This window comes from Haliotis rufescens, unplaced genomic scaffold (assembly GCF_023055435.1).
Source record: "Haliotis rufescens isolate VD_foot unplaced genomic scaffold, xgHalRufe1.0.p SCAF_2, whole genome shotgun sequence".
Taxonomy (NCBI): Eukaryota; Metazoa; Mollusca; class Gastropoda; order Lepetellida; family Haliotidae; genus Haliotis; species Haliotis rufescens.
This window is the reverse complement of record NW_025963890.1, coordinates 49,132,063-49,151,746: the sequence shown is the minus strand read 5'-3', so window position 1 is coordinate 49,151,746 and position 19,684 is coordinate 49,132,063. Positions and strand designations below refer to the sequence as shown.

The following is a 19,684-nucleotide window of genomic DNA, read 5'->3' as shown; positions in this document are numbered from 1 at the left end:
CAACGTCAAAATTAATGCAACGCTAATTAAAAGGTTAATCCATAACAGTTTCCACTGAAATATTGTCATGTCCACATGCGTGATGCGCAACACGCATAGAACAATATCATTTGTTAATCAAAAGTGTGTGTGAAGTCTTTAAATGGCATTATAATTAGAGTGAGTGAGTTGGGTTTAACGCCGCTTTTAACAGTATTCCAGTCATATCGCGGCGTGTCAGCTCATTGTGGGAGGAAAGCCCGAAGTGATGCAGGTCTCAGACATTTACCACTTCGGTGAACCCACGAGCACGGGTATGGTGCTGACAAACCTAGAAACATAATTAGGGCGAACCGGGATTCGAACCCACAATCATAGGTTTCTGGCGTTCCCAAGGGACGCAACTCTGCACAGCGAATCGCGGCGCCTTAGACGACTGGGCCACCCGTGCCCCCGATGGGCATTTAGAAGTTGGATACATGAATACATGAATAATAGTGTGTGTGTGTATTAAATATAAATAATCAATTTCGCCTTGGTGTATTATAATGATACTTACATATATAAACCTTATAACAATAAGAAACCACAACAAAAAGGGTATGTTTAAATGATAATAAATTTATCATTATTACTTACTATTTACCTGTTGGACATTAAGCCATTAAGCTTTATCCGGTATTTTATGTTTACAACTGCAATGATTGAAGTTTTGCTGATTTCAAAAGGCTGCATTTTCAAATGATCATGCCATTACGTTGTTGGTCACAGCTGACTCACTTATTCAAAATAGTAAGCGTTTTAGAATTAAAATAAGCTAAATTAAGTTGTTGTTTTCTTTTCGATAACAAAACATACTTCACATTGAAGGTATGACATGTTATATTGCAAATATATCTGAACGAGTAGGTGCTGAGTAATCGCGAAGACCGGTAATCCATGTGAATCGCGAGTTTTTTCAATAGGTTTACCAAGGAACTCGATTTGACGAGTGGGTATACTCTTTGAAACATGGGGCCACCGAATTGAAGCATGTTCCCACTTTTCATGTACTTAAAATTTAAGAACTTCCTAATTTTAACAATTTCTAACTTTTGTTTTAAAAAATTGTATTGAGATAATAGTTTATGGTCATTTACTACATTTGCCTTTTTACGCTTTGACAATGCCATAATTAATCTCATGTTAAATATTCCTTGTTAAATTCATGTTTGATATCGGAAACATAGTCAATTATAAAAATGGTTTGGCAAAAACAATTCTCCCAAAACATAAAAGCAGAGGGAGTATAATCTTTGTGAGAAAGACATCTTTCTTCAGTGTAGAATAAACAAGATTGTTGCAATGTCGTCGATTGAGTGTCATCATATGCATGCTTTAAATATCGGTTATGTGCTCTACTCTCTCGTATATGTATGTACCAGCCACGAAAGTATGTTTATTTAATAAATTAATGCACTCTTTAATCCTATATTTCCTGCATTTACTAGTTACATCTACAATTATTGTATTTGTTCCTAATTTTATGCTCAGGTTTTGTAACCTACACAATTTGCTTGTTTCATCAAGAGTATAAACTTATTCTTACTAGTTCACCTTTGTAAACATTGGAAACCATATCAAGAACATCTTTTTTGTGCAAATGTTCAGTTTACATCCAGCCGGCCGTTTCGAACCTTTTGCGCCTCTTTGAGAGCTGGGGTATAGATACATTTGCCAGTGGTGCCATTTGGTTTGTCACACTTGAATATGTCCCCATACTCAAAAAACGTATAAACAACAACTAACGAACCAAGTGTTCTTCGCTAACTCCACGGGCATCTTCCCTGTTTCGCAAACAGCTGTTGTCATCACTGTAGGGTTAACACGTAAGTGTAAGTTGTGAATTTCTCGCCCACATATTGTAACAAAGATACAAATATGAAATGAGCTGAATTATGGGGTCTCGATAATGTGGATAGTATAGTAATTATTCACAAATTTGCTTGTTAACGTTTTTTAAGTGTGAAATCTTCCACTTCTAATCACGTTGTACCTTGGGAATGTTGGAGGTTCTCCCTGTACATCTTTGCATTTAAGCGTTGTATTAAATACTGATCAAAATTGATGTGTATGCCGGGAACATTTCCTAAAAATGCTACAATATACTTTTGCAGGGATTAGCTGGTGGTAAGATTAACCAGGCATAAAAAATATAGCTTTTCGATTTTTCTGTTATTGTCGGTTATGTGTAGGAAATGCAATTTGGATTTAGACTAAAGTGTTCATAAGAACAAGACTGACATGCTACGTTGTTTATCAAATCAAAAACAAAACACGACACCTATTTCAAAATTCCAGTTGGTGTTGAGCCCTATTTAAAATGTAGAACTCTTTCCAAATTTAGATTTGCACGAGCATGATTTCGTTGCCGTTCACATATATTAAAAATCACATACCTTTGGAAGGCAAGTGGTGTATCAATTGTAAAAACAGTTATGAAAAAGATGAATATAATTTTATATTAGTATTAAAAATATGATTCTCTTCGTAAAAAGTATATACCTAAAAAGTATGCTGTGCAACCCTCTCTTCATAATTGTAAAATTCTTATATCAACATCAACGGTAAACAGCAACAAACAATAAGCCATGTTAGTCCACCATCCAACCTGTATGATAGATCCTAATTAGTGTGTGTTTAATTCCCAACAAATTGCCTGGTGTACATGATGAACACCATGTCAACTCCAGTGTAATAATGTTATATTTATGTAATAATGGACCACCGTTGTAAATATGGGCCAATGGCATACATTCTTCTTGAATAAACTACACTATCGAAAAACTACATAAATTGAACTGTTTGCTGTTGAAATATGCTGTAGGTGACAAGTGAAATAATTATTACAAGCGTCGAAACCTTTACCATAATCATAAGAAATATCTGCTAATAGCAGATATATCATACGGGTTAGAACAGGTCTTCAACAACCTATGCTTGCCTTTAAAAGGCGTCTTTGCTTGTCGTTAGAGGCGACTAACGGGATAGGGTGGTCAGGCTCGCTGACTTGGTTGATGCATGTCATCGATCCCAATTGCGTGGATCGATGCTCGTGATATTAATCACTGGATTGTCTGGTCCAGATTCGACTATTTACAGACCGCCGTCATATAGCTGGAATATTGCTTAGTGCGGCGTGCTCAAGCGTATCTCGTCCACCAAGTCACTCAGGGAGACCAGAAGGTGGGTACAGGTCTTTGTTTGCAGAGTATAGCATTATCTGTACATAGAGGACATAAGAGTGAGTGAGTTGGGTTGAATGCCGCTTTTAACAGTATTCCAGTTATATCACGGCGTGTACCAGCTTAATGTGGGAAGAAAGCCCGAAGTGATGCAGGTCTCAGACGTTTACCACTTCGGTGAAACCCACGAGCACGGGTATGGTACTGCCAAACCTAGAAACATAATTGGGGCGAACCGGGATTCGAACCCACAATCATAGGTTTCTGACGCACCCAAGGGACGCAACTCCGCACAGCGAATCCCGGCGCCTGAGACGACTGGGCCACCCGCGTCCCCCAAAGACATAAGATATCAGACTAGTTGTACATAGAGGTAAGTGAATATAGCAATACGTGTACATAGTGAGTGAGTGAGTATGGTTTTACGCCGCTTTTAGCAATATACCAGCAATATCACGGCGGGGGACACCAGAAATGGGCTTCACACAATGTACCCATGTCGGGAATCGAACCCGGGTATTCGGCGTGACAAGCGAACGCTTTGACCACTAGGCTACCCGCCCGCCCCACGTGTACATAGAGGTCTTAACATAGTTGTACACAGAGGTAGAAGATATCAGACTAGCTGTACGTGAAGGTTAATGGATGTAGCAGTATTTGTACACAGCTCGGTTAATAGAACACTAGTAATACACAGGTCATTTCATATGTCACTGGTTGCACTCAGTGGACGGTTGACATAGCACTAGCTGTACACATTAGTTAGTAGATGCATCACTGGTTACAACACAAGTTACAGAAGTTAAAACATCGGTGTTTAAATTCAGGGCTATCCTTGTCACCATCCCTGCTTTCCCTATTATCCTGCTGATGGGCCTAGCTCAGGGGATTGTCGCATACGGCTACTATGACCACAAACGATGCGATCCGGTAGAGTTACAGCAAATCAGCTCTCTCAATCAGTTATTCAACTCAGTAATTTTTACAGAGAAAATCAAATCAGCTGATGAAAGTATTAAGGATCTCGTATGACACAAATAATAAATATATCTGTAAATTACTTAATTTCGGATACTGTCCTTTTTCACCTTGCACCTGTTCCGAAATCTACCCGGAATGTCAGTATTTTTCTTGGCAGCCCTTTCCAGTGCTACGCTTAGGTAAACGCGTCAACTTTACAAAATTGTCAGTTTCAAAGATATGCATCTCAAGGCTCTATTTGGAATTAGAGAAACAAACCTTTCATCTGCATAAAAAAAATGCTTTCCGATGCAATTCCTATTTTGACTTGTACCATATGTTCCCGTGTTTTTGCAGGTGAACAATTGACCTGCATTTGCATGTGTTTGTGACGTTACCACCGGTTGGGCGGGATACGCTCACGTTTTCGCGAACACCTAGTATCATCACTATTTGATAGTGATTCATAAACACATGCTCATGATATAGTCGAAATCGTACTAGCGACTCTGCTTTACGTAGAGATTTCTATTGGATATGGAAACGGTTTTGTCGTTTTATTAGCTTAAGCAACATTAACGTTTGAGTGTGAGAATGTCTTTTACGCCGTTTTGAGCAAAATACCAGCAACAACACCGAAGGGAAAACCGAGGGCGACACCAGAAATGGGTTTCACACAGTGTCGGGCATCGAAACAGGACAGGCGTGACGAGCGAACGGTTTAACCACGAGGCTACCTCAGGTCTGCCGATCCCATATCTAAATATAACATCAGTGACATCGTGAAAAGCGGTCTTTAGCATGCTGGAAATATACTGGTAAATTTTCCATACAGTCATTATAACCTGTTGACATGTCCCGAAGATGCGTGAATTTCAGTTTAGGTTCCACGTTATTTAACGATGACATGTACCATATCTCACTGTCAACTCATTTTCTCATACATAGTTTCCACATTCACATTGAGTCAGATGGGCTTGAGGATCCCTTGGGAGTTCAGGCTACAGCTTGAAAACAATGTGATCGGTAGAAAGGTTGTTTACTGGCCACAAGGTCAAGACAGACCTACCTACGTGGTTGAACATGTTTATGTTGCCTGCCATCCAGCTGTGCCCCCTATATACACCAATTCAAATGGTAAAGACGTTCGACATCCAATGAACCTAATCGGCCGAGTATTGACAATGGATCACAATGTTTATCCCCAAAGGCTTTTGTCCATTGCGTTCCTGTTACAGCTAGACTCCAGTGGTGTAAATACAGTGACATATAAAGATAATGGACTTGTTTGTTCAGCCAAGCGAGGGTTAAAGTTGAATTATTCTGCCGTAAACACGAGATGTGTTGCATATTTCTTTCCCAGGATAACTAAACATCTGAGTGTTTTGCCAAGTAAACATTCCAGAACATTTAATCAGAACAGTCATATGTAGATATATATCTAGACATAAATGTATGTATCTCCCGGGTTATTAGCCTCCCGAAGTGGATCTGGGTGAGCCCACATTTTCAGGTGGGATGACCCCATATGAAACACCATGAATGGTGATCCAGTGTGACAATAAATTGCTGAATGGCTTTTTTATTACGTCAATGAATATGTATCCCTATATGTCAATGGTGGATGTGTGCCCCTATAAAACAGTGTATGGATTTGTGCCCCAATCACTGGATTGTCTGGCCCAGGCTTAATTATTTACAGACTGCCGTCATATTGCTTTTCGACGTTAAACAACAAGCATGCAATCAAACAAAATACCGTGATGTCGCCACGTCGAATGTAACATATATAATTTGAAAATAACACAAAATATATATAAATACAAGATACATGATGTGCCAAAGATTCGTAAATCGAAAATTCGAACGAATTTACTTGGCGCGGTACTTTTGCGGTACACATTAATGGGCGTCAATGTAACGTCGGCCCACAAACATGACTGTTACAACATGTGTCACAAAGTTGCACCCCAACGTATTCCTGTTGAAATACAGGCGTAAACTGTCAGTGTCGATGTTTGTCACACAGATAGACTAGAGATGTCTAGTCCATAACCATGTAGAGCTGACATGCTGGCATATCCACTTCACATTTTCCTCGTGACAAATCCAGGACAGAATAGGCCCGTGATTACCATCAGAGGTGTCTTTTGGAATGGCCAAGATTCCTCAAGATTTCGGCGGTTGGTCATCTGGGAACTCTTGAGGAGATTTCGTCTGAGCAGGTATCTCCGGAATCCGTGGATCAGACTTAACCCGTTGGTTTTCTCCGAGTTTAACAAACTGCATTACCCTATTTGGAACGAGTTCCTGTTTGTATATCGGGGCGGAATAGGTCAGCCGTGCTACATTTACATTGCAAGATTCAACTAAAGTTAGGAACAGTGTAACTTCGAGACCTGCCTTACTGCTGATTATGATATCATCCACTTAGTTGCATGGTCCAACCGATTAAGTACATACTGCTGTGATAGGATTGTATGCTGTATGTAACGTTCACCCATGTATGATTCACTCGCTCACGAACTGACAATTGTCCTGCCACGTCGTCCTCAGTATAGGCCATTGTCTCTGTCCCTGCCTGACAGTCTATTAATCGGCTGAGGTACACGCATCTGCATCCGGGCGTCCCAGTTCGACCTGTCATCAATCTCTTCTGTTTTCTGCGTCTTCCGTCGGCGCCAACACAAAAGGTATTGGATTATTTCCCACAGAAATTGGGCAACTTCAGCAAGGCTCAATACCGAGAGGCCGACCCACAAGCCAACTGTTCCTCCGATGTCGGAATAAAATTGAACATCCTAAAACAAAAATAATTCTATTTTCATTGGGAAAATATCCTTCATGTACACCTTAAGGTGCCTTGGAAACAAGAGTATCCACGTTTCCAAGTAATTCCTTGTTTGGGAAAGGCATTTACTTCTTATCTGTGTCGATTGATATATATCTAACACTTAGTTCAATTTGTAGTTGATATTTTCAAAACAGCCTTGTAGTGTGTTCAAGACGAATGTTCAAGGCAAGTAGGGAAGCATTCTAGTTCAGTTCACGTCCCTTCTCAAGTATTCTGAACGCCTGATTATTATTGGGGTAACTGCAAGTTATCGAGCTCAGCAATGTTGTTAACATTAAGGTAAGTTACTTTTTTGTGTAGCATTTATTAGTGTTAATTATTTACATGTGCCACAGTAATGTGTTAAATATATGTAATAATATGATGGTGTCGTAATTAAATGGATTCTCTTGTAATCTACTTGATGTGATAAATATGATAATTAGGATTTCACATTAAGCTGGATGTACAGAAAATACTTGTAGCGCAAAAACGTAATCAGGTAGACTATAAAATATGTTGATCAAGACACCTATAATTTGTGTCGTGGTCACCTACTTAGAACCCGTGGTAACATCATTTCCAGTACATATTTTATTGAAACATTAATAAATCGGTTATTAACATCGACATATGACAAGTGAGAACATCCAATAAACCGTCGACTGAACTTACAAACGAAATGATAAACGTACCTCATAAGATGGTATTTCTGTGATGTTTTCGTAGTTTAAGTCATCAAAGAAAATGTTCACCTTCATGAAGTTTCGACTGAAAATATATAAAAAAGTGTGCATAAAACACTTCAGATAACGCAAAGAGGGCGAGCTAAACCTACAGTTACGCCCAGACTGTCTTTCTGTTTGGTTTGAAATGTCATGAGCCAACTATCAAGGTTGTTGTCGCCTATTCTTGTTTGTTTGTTGTTTAACGCCGCACTCAGCAATATTCCAGCTATATGACGGCGGTCTGGACCAGACAATCCAGTGATTGATATCATGATCATCAATCCACGCAATTGGGATACGATGACATGTTTCAATCGAGTCATCGAGCCTGACTACCCGATCCCGTTTGTCGCCTCTGACGACAAGCAATTGAATGTTGTCATTAAGTGTGCCGTGACGGTGGCTTTCAGCGTACACGTCACAGTTGGTACAGCACTGGTACGTCACGTCGGGTCTCCCTGCGCAGTGTATGCATGTGGAGAATTTAACTATAACATGCAACAAGAGGTTAAATGTTCAGTACCGGTCTCGGCAGGCCCAGTCGTCTAAGGCGCTGTGATTCGATGTGCAGAGTTGCGTCCCTTGGGAACGCCAGAAACCTCTGATTGTGGGTTCGAATCCCGGTTCGCCCCAATTATGCTTCTAGGTGGGTCAGCACCACACCCGTGCTCGTGGGTTTCGCCGAAGTGGTAAACGTCTGAGACCTGCATCACCTTGGTCTTTCCTCCCACATTAAGCTGACACGCCGTGATATAACTGGAATACTGTTAAAAGCGGCGTTAAACCCAACTCACTCACTCACTCACTCACCCACTCACCCACCCACTCACTCACTCACTCACTCACCTGAGATCCCGATACGACATCTTCTCAAAACGTTCACACTCGGTTTCGTTCTTGTTGTTACACAAGTATTGAACCAGCAAATTCTGTAAAGTAGAACAAAGTCATCACACGCAAACTGTCAAAACCAAAACCCGTTCCATTATCAAACAAAATATCTGCTAACATGAGAGTCGATGGAACGATTACGACTACACAATAAGCAAGGGTTTAGGAGCCACTATCAAATAGTGATGATACCATGTGTTCATGAAAAGGTAAGCGTATCCTGCTCCACTGATGTCACCCATCATAAACACATGCAAAGGTAGGACAAACTGTCAAAACCAAAACCCGTTCCATTATCAAACAAAATATCTGCTAACAGCAGAGTCGATGGAACGATTCCGACAACACAATAAGCAAGGGTTTAGGAGCCACTATAAAATAGGGATGATACCATGTGTTCGTGAAAAGGTAAGCGTATCCTGCTCCACTGATGGCACCATCATAAACACATGCAAAGGTACGACAATGGTTCACTTGAAAACACACAGATCGGAAAAGTCAAAATAGGGAAATGTATCAGACATCATGTTTGTCGCTTGTGCGTCAAATTTAGACACTTAGAACTGTAGTAGAGACTAATCAGTACTGACTAACACTCACTATAACCGGATACTATCATAGGTGACATCAAGTGTGAGCGGAGGACGAGCTCACTACGCAGTCAGCGTTCGTCTGACGAAATGCCTACTACCGTTAAATAGATCATTTCACTCATAACAAATACACAGACTACATCACACCTGTTTTCAAATATCGGGGTTTCGTTCACTTGCCAACTCTTTTTTTTCATAACTGAGCTGCTTCCATTATTGTTTTAGTCCGTATACACAACACAAATGATGCGTTAAGTGACTGAAATTTTCACTGAGGCAATTTACAAAACGGCTAAATATTACTGATTATTCATTTTATGATAACGAATTCCAAAGATTTGGATGTTGAATTTCATCTTAAAATGATTTAAATTGTTAAAAAGAAAACGAAAGTCGATGCGGTTTTTTATATTTCCCTCCCAGCAAAATTAGTCCACTGCGATGTTTTTAATCCCCTGTGAACTGCTTGATAATTTTTAGTCATTCTGTCAAATAAAGGGACATATTTTTCAGTCAATTTGTAAAATGACTTAAATATTTAGGTATTTGGTCAATTGTCTGAGTGAAGATATTAATGTATACACTTCTAGTCAACATAGGAATGTAATAATCTCCGGTAACTTCATATGTCCAAATACAACTGTAAAACAAGGTCAGTAGGAATATATACATACCACTCAACATTTGATAGGGTCACTCTGAAAGTCCGGGTGGTGGATAAGTCTGACTGGATGAAGCTGAGATGCCCTACGAATAGGATGCAATTTGAGTTGGACCTGACTCATGTTAAGCTTCATTTCATAATGAAAACCGTTTAAATACGTTGTTGTCTTCCCACGTCCACGAGAGTGTGAGTTAGCATAGTAAGCCGATGAGGAATTGAGTAGTATTGTCCAGAATCACGCATTTGAGCGAATTGAGGACCCATTTTGGCTGAGAAGTGAAGCCTGTATTCACCATTCAGTGCCTTAACACAAACGCGGCGTTGGGGTAGCTTAGTGGTTAAAGCGTTCGCTCGTCACGCCGAAGGCCCTGGTTCGATTCCCCACATGGGTACAATGTGTGAAGCCCATTTCTGGTATCCCCCGCCGTGATATTGCTGGAATATTGCTAAAGGCAGCGTAAAACCATACTCACTCACCCACTCACTCACTCTACAACGTAGCATTCTCGCATGCCCCCATGTTTACTTTTGTTTATTTTTACATGAAATGAAGCTAAACATACTCAAATCGCTTCCTATTCGAATGCCAAATTCTCCAAATATCCAGTCAGATTTATCCCTCATCTGGACACCCAGAATATCTCTATCAAATGTTTTGTAGTACATGTATATATGTGTGTATAATCTAATTCAACCCATAATTAATTTATGTTTAAATTTACGGTCTGGATTTACATCATGATTTCTTTTTTAAATCTGGAAAATGAAGGAAAGATGCGCAGTGTCCGAAGAATGTGTATCAGGACGAACTGATGTTGTATTCACTTACAGCATACGCATCTGAAGGCCACGTGCGGCTGTGCGTATTTTTCTCGTACAATCTCTCTCTGAAATAGAGATAGAAAAGGGGGTCATGGATACATTGTAGTGTGAAAAACTGAAAGTTTTATCAAGAATAAGAATAATTAGAATATTGGATAATCTTGTCAAACAGCTTTTTTCGCTGGTGGCTCAAATGATGGTACTTCATACTAGTCAGTCTTCAATCGTCAAATTCTATACATGTCCAGGCTTTATCCAGAATTTATATGATAGAGGATGCTGACGTGTCAAGAATTAATATGATAGAGGGTGTTGACGGACCAAAAGTTGATAGAGGAAGCTGACGGGATCAGAGTTGATATGATAGAGGATCTCATGGTCAAGAATTGGTGACGAGCGAACGCTTTAACCACTAGGCTACCAGACCGCCCGATATGACAGAGAGTGCGGACGGATCAAGAATTGATATGACAGGGGATGCTGACGGATCAAGAATTGATATGACAGGGGATGCTGACGGATCAAGAATTGATATGACAGGGGATGCTGACGGATCAAGAATTGATATGACAGGGGATTCTGACGGATCAAGAATTGATATGACAGAGAATGCTGACGGATCAGGAATTGATATGACAGGGGATGCTGACGGATCAAGAATTGATATGACAGGGGATGCTGACGGATCAAGAATTGATATGACAGAGAATGCTGACGGATCAAGAATTGATATGACAGGGGATGCTGACGGATCAAGAATTGATATGACAGGGGATGCTGACGGATCAAGAATTGATATGACAGGGGATGCTGACGGATCAAGAATTGATATGACAGGGGATACTGACGGATCAAGAATTGATATGACAGAGAATGCTGACGGATCAAGAATTGAATTGACAGGGGATTCTGACGGATCAAGAATTGATATGACAGGGGATGCTGACGGATCAAGAATTGATATGACAGGGGATACTGACGGATCAAGAATTGATATGACAGGGGATGCTGACGGATCAAGAATTGATATGACAGGGGATGCTGACGGGCAACACATCTCATCTCATCTACATTTGGAGTACATACTGGCATGGGTTGAAGCAATTACACTGGAACAAGCCCGTCTCCCATCTTGACTCGATCTCTTGTAAGCACACCATTTCTGAAGAACAAACACACGAGGTGCAGGAGAATATGACATCACATGTGCTCGTTTTTCAGGTTCTATATCCACACATCCTTGTCTTATATCATAATCACATGTGATTGGTCTGATTTAAGTTCTAAAATATATCAACATTAACTATTTTTTGTACTCTCCAACTAGGCGAAACCTTGTGTTGGACTTTCCAGGATCCGCTATTCGGTCGTCAGGCGTAATCTTTGGTTTGCTACGATTATGACCCTCGGGACACAAAGCATAGGGTACTGGGGACCAACTCTGTGTCGGAATCACTACGGACACAAGCATAGGGTACTGGGGACCTATTCTGTGCCGGAATCACTACGGACACAAGCATAGGGTACTGGGAACCTACTCTGTGTCGGAATCACTACGGACACAAGCATAGGGTACTGGGGACCAACTCTGTGTCGGAATCACTACGGACACAAGCATAGGGTACTGGGGACTTACTCTGTGTCGGAATCACTACGGATACAAGTATAGGGTACTGGGGACCTACTCTGTGTCGAAATCACTACGGACACAAGCATAGGGTACTGGGGACCAACTCTGTGTCGGAATCACTACGGATACAAGCATAGGGTACTGGGGACCTACTCTGTGTCGGAATCACTACGGATACAAGCATAGGGTACTGGGGACCTCTTCTGTGCCGGAATCACTACGGATACAAGCATAGGGTACTGGGGCCCTACTCTGTGTCGGAATCACTACGGACACAAGCATAGGGTACTGGGGACCTCTTCTGTGCCGGAATCACTACGGATACAAGCATAGGGTACTGGGGCCCTACTCTGTGTCGGAATCACTACGGACACAAGCATAGGGTACTGGGGACCAACTCTGTGTCGGAATCACTACGGACACAAGCATAGGGTACTGGGGATCTATTCTGTGCCGGAATCACTACGGACACAAGCATAGGGTACTGGGGACCAACTCTGTGTCGGAATCACTACGGACACAAGCATAGGGTACTGGGGACCTATTCTGTGCCGGAATCACTACGGACACAAGCATAGGGTACTGGGGACCAACTCTGTGTCGGAATCACTACGGACACGCATAGGGTACTGGGGACCTATTCTGTGTCGGAATCACTACGGACACTAGCATAGGGTACTGGGGACCTATTCTGTGCCGGAATCACTACGGATACAAGCATAGGGTACTGGGGACCTACTCTGTGTCGGAATCACTACGGATACAAGCATAGGGTACTGGGGACCAACTCTGTGCCGGAATCACTACGGACACAAGCATAGGGTACTGGGGACCTACTCTGTGTCGGAATCACTACGGATACAAGCATAGGGTACTGGGGACCAATTCTGTGTCGGATTCACTACGGACACAAGCATAGGGTACTGGGGACTTACTCTGTGTCGGAATCACTACGGACACAAGCATAGGGTACTGGGGACCTACTCTGTGTCGGAATCACTACGGACACACGCATAGGGTACTGGGGACCTATTCTGTGCCGGATTCACTACGGACACAAGCATAGGGTACTGGGGACCAATTCTGTGTCGGAATCACTACGGACACAAGCATAGGGTACTGGGAACCTACTCTGTGTCGGATTCACTACGGACACAAGCATAGGGTACTGGGGACCTACTCTGTGTCGGAATCACTACGGGGATACAAACATAGGTTTACGGGGGCCTCTCCTCTATTGAGATCGTACCTCTATGTGTTGCACTTACGTGTTTTGGTCCTGCATGGAGGAACGTCCCGCCCGGGCTCCGAGCTGTTAATGTTTCTATACAGTGTTTCCTTAAGTTCATCAAAGCAACCACATCGATTAATGATTCTCTCGTGCACACAGAATGTCTCACAAGTCTGAAATCAAAAAGAAAATACATATGCATTCAAATGATAAATATTCAATATTGGACACAACGCAATCTGTATTGATCTTGTACATGTAGTAAAAAGTAAAGGTCTTTGACTTTGGCAACTGTATTTATAGTATTTCTCTTCAAAGTTGTTGATAAATTTACATTTTATGAAATCAACATACAAGACATTCTTGTTGTGTTTCTAGTCTTACCAATCCACCGGATCAAAAGTTCTTCTCGCAGAGCATGTTAATCAAGTCAATAATTATAAAAAACTCGAAACAGGGACCATTTGACTTGTCATTCCAACTTATAATCACTATTAAATACGTTGCAACACATAAACCTCCTTGGTATAACAAATTGCCCAAAAGCTAAACCATTGACAACACCATTTAAAAACAGTTTTTGAAATTAAGTAGAACACTACGAATAGTATTCACAGATAACAAGGTTTTTTAAGAATTTAAACCCAGGAATCTAGCGTGAAGAAGCCAAATGGATGCGTAAACACACGACTATTAGACTGGTCAGGTCCTACCTTCCTGGTATATTGCTTTCCATATTTGGCTTTGAAGACTGCACCGTCGTCACACTTGCCATAGGGATCAGACATCCTGTGAATCTCCAGCTGAAATACGCAAACGTCAGCTAAAATACGCAAACGTCAGCTGAAATACGCAAACGTCAGCTGAAATACGCAAACGTCAGCTAAAATACGCAAACGTCAGCTGAAATACGCAAACGCCAGCTGAAGTACGCAAACGTCAGCTAAAATTCGCAAACGTCAGCTAAAATACACAAACGTCAGCTGAAAAACGCAAACGCCAGCTGAAATACGCAAACGCCAGCTGAAGTACGCAAACGTCAGCTGAAAAACGCAAACGTCAGCTAAAATACGCAAACGTCAGCTGAAATACGCATTCCTCAGCTAAAATACGCAAACGTCAGCTGAAATAACGCAAACGTCAGCTGAAATACGCGTTGGTTGAAAGCGACAAACCCGTTTCCATAATCAGAAGAAATATCTGCTATAGGAAAGTCCAATGTATGATTCCGATTGTATCATAAGCATGTATCCATGAAACACTATCGAGAAAGGTGAGCTCTTCCTGCCTCATGGGTTGCACTCGAGACAAACACATGCAGTCAATGTCACGTGTTCAACTGAAAGCACACGGGAACATATCGTACACAGGGACCAGAGTCAGCAAATGGGAAATGCATCAGACAACAGTTTTGTCACTGAAGCGAAAATTTTAAAAAAATACCCTTCACGTATCTACCATAAAACTTTAAGAACGTTTACTTAGACAAGGTGAGGTGAGGTGAAATGGGGTTTAACGTCGCGTCCAAGATTATTGCACTTATATAGCGACGTGCATGCACGTGTGTGTGTTTTTGTGTGTCTGCTTGTACTAGTCCGGACTGATGTCGATTTATAGTGCTAGCTCACTGAGATACCATGCCGCAGTTTAACATGAATATCCCACTCAGACACAATATACTGACTCCGAGCCGACCAGTCCTTGTTTAGCCCCTTAATGCCGAGCGCCAGACAGGGTAACAACAAGTACCATCTTTTAACGTCTTTTGGTATGACGCGGTCGGGGATCGAACCCCGGACCTTCGGCTCTCCTGGCGGACGCTCTACCACTAGACCACGGAGGCGGTCACTAAGACAAGGAATGCTGTAGGCATGATCGAATAACTTTTGAGTAAATGTCGTATGACGCTCTTTGAAAGAGCGTGCTTGATTGTACCTCAAAAGAAATGAAGCCACCAAAGGCTTGATCCGCTAGAATATTACTCGAAATACAGTTAACTACGGTTATAACGAACTCAAAGGGACCACTAATTTTAATTCGTTAAAACCGTAGTTCGTAATGAAAATATGAACAACATATATACAGAAAATGGACGGGGCCAAGAAACAGTAAGTTACATACGTCAGTTTGTTATAAGCGTGTTCGTTATAAACGTAGTTTACTGTAAAGACAAAGATAAGGGGAAATGCACTCTGTCACCTTGTACCTGAACTACTTTAGCTTAATTATGAATGACACATATTAAATAATATTCTCCCAAACCATTGTGGATTGACAGTGGTGACATTTGGCTTTGCAAGAGAAGGGTGTGAAAGATATGTTATGTTTTATATGTAATATAATGATTATTGTTAGGTTACCAGCAAACTTATGTTCATATCCCCTTTGAGTTTCATGGGACTCATCAACAACATGCACAAACACTTTGTACATAAAATAATCAGCCTAAACCCATGTGCATATGAATAGTGGATAGTTTGGTTTGGTTTTTGTTGTTTAACGCCGCACTCGGCAATTTGCCAGCTTTATGACGGCGGTCTGTAAATAATCGAGTCTAGGCAAGACAATCGAGTGATTTGACACCATGAGCATCGAGCCACTAAATTGGGATACGATGACATGCATCAACAAAGTCAGTGAAACTGACCACCCGATCCCGTTAGTCGCATCTTACGACATTGTCAAGCATAGTCGCCTTTTACGGCAATCATTGGTTGCTGAAGATCTATTCCACCCCGAATCTTCACGGGTAGAATAATGAATAACGTCTCGGATACTCTCATTCAAACGGAAACACAAAGTGTAAGCTGGAACCATTCAACATACCATGCGCATGCCTATACTAGTTTCCATTGTAGCTGAAACTGACATCCCATCCACTTCCGGGTCAGGCCACGTGTTCTCGCCGTGTATTTGAAACTGGGTCCCTATACCGGAAGCAATTGTTGATATGTGCTCGTCAGTCTCCAGAAACAGGATCAACTCCAGACCTACGTGAATGAGAACACAAGTCAGTAGATAATAGGTTATACACCTTGATGAATGAGAACACAAGTCAGTAGATAATAGGTTATACACCTAGATGAATGGGAACACAAACCAGAAGATAATAGGTTATACACCTTGATGAATGAGAACACAAGTCAGTAGATAATAGGTTATACACCTAGATGAATGAGAACACAAGTCAGTAGATAATAGGTTATACACCTAAATGAATGAGAACACAAGTCAGTAGATAATAGGTTATACACCTAGATGAATGAGAACACAAGTCAGTAGATAATAGGTTATACACCTAGATGAATGAGAACACAAGTCAGTAGATAATAGGTTATACACCTAGATGAATTAGAACACAAGTCAGTAGATAATAGGTTATACACCTAGATGAATGAGAACAAAAGTCAATATATAATAGGTTATACACCTAGATGAATGAGAACACAAGTCAGTAGATAATAGGTTATACACCTAGATGAATGAGAACACAAGTCAGTAGATAATAGGTTATACACCTAGATGAATGAGAACACAAGTCAGTAGATAATAGGTTATACACTTATATGAATGAGAACACAAGTCAGTAGATAATAGGTTATACACCTAGATGAATGAGAACACAAGTCAGTAGATAATAGGTTATACACCTAGATGAATGAGAACACAAGTCAGTAGATAATAGGTTATACACTTATATGAATGAGAACACAAGTCAGTAGATAATAGGTTATACACCTAGATGAATGAGAACACAAGTCAGTAGATAATAGGTTATACACCTAGATGAATGAGAACACAAGTCAGTAGATAATAGGTTATACACCTAGATGAATGAGAACACAAGTCAGTAGATAATAGGTTATACACTTATATGAATGAGAACACAAGTCAGTAGATAATAGGTTATACACCTAGATGAATGAGAACACAAGTCAGTAGATAATAGGTTATACACCTAGATGAATGAGAACACAAGTCAGTAGATAATAGGCTATACACCTAGATGAATGAGAACAAAAGTCAATATATAATAGGTTATACACCTAGATGAATGAGAACACAAGTCAGTAGATAATAGGTTATACACCTAGATGAATGAGAACACAAGTCAGTAGATAATAGGTTATACACCTAGATGAATGAGAACACAAGTCAGTAGATAATAGGTTATACACCTAGATGAATGAGAACACAAGTCAGTAGATAATAGGTTATACACCTAGATGAATGAGAACACAAGTCAGTAGATAATAGGTTATACACCTAGATGAATGAGAACACAAGTCAGTAGATAATAGGTTATACACTTATATGAATGAGAACACAAGTCAGTAGATAATAGGTTATACACCTAGATGAATGAGAACACAAGTCAGTAGATAATAGGTTATACACCTAGATGAATGAGAACACAAGTCAGTAGATAATAGGTTATACACTTATATGAATGAGAACACAAGTCAGTAGATAATAGGTTATACACCTAGATGAATGAGAACACAAGTCAGTAGATAATAGGTTATACACCTAGATGAATGAGAACACAAGTCAGTAGATAATAGGTTATACACCTAGATGAATGAGAACACAAGTCAGTAGATAATAGGTTATACACTTATATGAATGAGAACACAAGTCAGTAGATAATAGGTTATACACCTAGATGAATGAGAACACAAGTCAGTAGATAATAGGTTATACACCTAGATGAATGAGAACACAAGTCAGTAGATAATAGGCTATACACCTAGATGAATGAGAACAAAAGTCAATATATAATAGGTTATACACCTAGATGAATGAGAACACAAGTCAGTAGATAATAGGTTATACACCTAGATGAATGAGAACACAAGTCAGTAGATAATAGGTTATACACCTAGATGAATGAGAACACAAGTCAGTAGATAATAGGTTATACACCTAGATGAATGAGAACACAAGTCAGTAGATAATAGGCTATACACAAGAAAGTACGTTCAGAGAATACAAAGATAATACCAGAGTCAAGGACTGTAGACCAAATCGCCCGTGGAATACAAATGGTTGACTTTTTCTCTCTTGTCTTAATTGATCATTGACAAACGATATCGTTGTAACATGTTTTAATTGTGAGTTATGTGTAGCAATCGAATAATCGAGGCTTTGTAAGTTTGTAGTTATTCAAATTCCATTTTACACCCCTACTACAAATACGACTCCCGATACAGGCGAAACACTGAACCAAGCATTGCCAACAATGCATGCCTGTTTACATGTCACAGAAATGGCGTTATACTTTGTAATGTGTAAAAATTCATTTTTCGGATTTAATTATGATATCGAATATCTAGTGAAGCTAACGTCGTTGCAAAAAAAGTGTACCATGTATCTTACCATTGGATGGGCCGCTCCGGAAGCTGACGAAGGCCGAGTTTTCTAGAGTGTAGCAATTACCATACATGGACGTGGGGTGGATCCGAAAAAAACTGAAATAGGCATCATTTCGTTTATTTGTTTCTTTGTTGTTTAAAGCCGCACTCAGCCATATTTCAGCCGTATGACGGCGTTCTGTAAATAATCAAGTCTAGACCTGCAGTCCAGTGATTGACGTCATGAGCATCGATCTATGCTTTGGGATACGATGACATGCATCAACCAAGTCAGTGAGCCTGACCACAAGATCCCGTTATAAAAGACTTGAACAATACAACTTTCATACTTACTTATCAAATACAAGACATCCGGTATGAAACAATGAATGTATGCAAAAATACATACTTCTACAAAGTTTTAGATAAACAAACAATTCTGCATTAGCGAAGTGATGACACCATGTATCAATAATTTATACATGATAAAAATAAGTTTACCTTAATTTTACAGCACCATCGTAATATTACATCAGTAGATATATACTTATACTCAAATACAAGACAACCGGCAATGTATGCAATATCGGTTGTTCTACAAAGCACTAAATAATTGTTATTCTACGATTTTTTTAAATCTATCAAGCAAGTCTGCATAAGCGAAGTGATGAAATTATGTATGACTAATTTCTACATGATAAAAATATTGTTCTTAATTTGGCACCATCGTAATATTACAGTTTACATATTACAGACTACAAACTACAGATTTGAC

The 19,684-nt window shown here is 40.2% G+C and overlaps 1 protein-coding gene across 2 annotated transcripts in view; it reads right to left on the bottom strand.

The window, feature by feature from the left end:
* Positions 1–5,933: 5,933 nt before the first annotated feature.
* LOC124146288 (degenerin del-1-like) overlaps positions 5,934–19,684 on the bottom strand; it is a 35,891-nt gene continuing 22,140 nt past the window's right edge. For both annotated transcript variants that reach the window (XM_046516522.2, XM_046516521.2), the window contains exons 5-13: positions 18,935–19,026; positions 16,382–16,545; positions 14,269–14,358; positions 13,593–13,728; positions 11,781–11,856; positions 10,702–10,759; positions 8,571–8,653; positions 7,692–7,767; positions 5,934–6,964 (exon numbers count right to left, since the gene is read on the bottom strand). In XM_046516522.2, the coding sequence (XP_046372478.2) occupies positions 6,716–6,964; positions 7,692–7,767; positions 8,571–8,653; positions 10,702–10,759; positions 11,781–11,856; positions 13,593–13,728; positions 14,269–14,358; positions 16,382–16,545; positions 18,935–19,026 (1,024 nt within the window). In that variant the 3' untranslated portion in view covers positions 5,934–6,715. The remainder of the gene's footprint in view (positions 6,965–7,691; positions 7,768–8,570; positions 8,654–10,701; positions 10,760–11,780; positions 11,857–13,592; positions 13,729–14,268; positions 14,359–16,381; positions 16,546–18,934; positions 19,027–19,684) is intronic.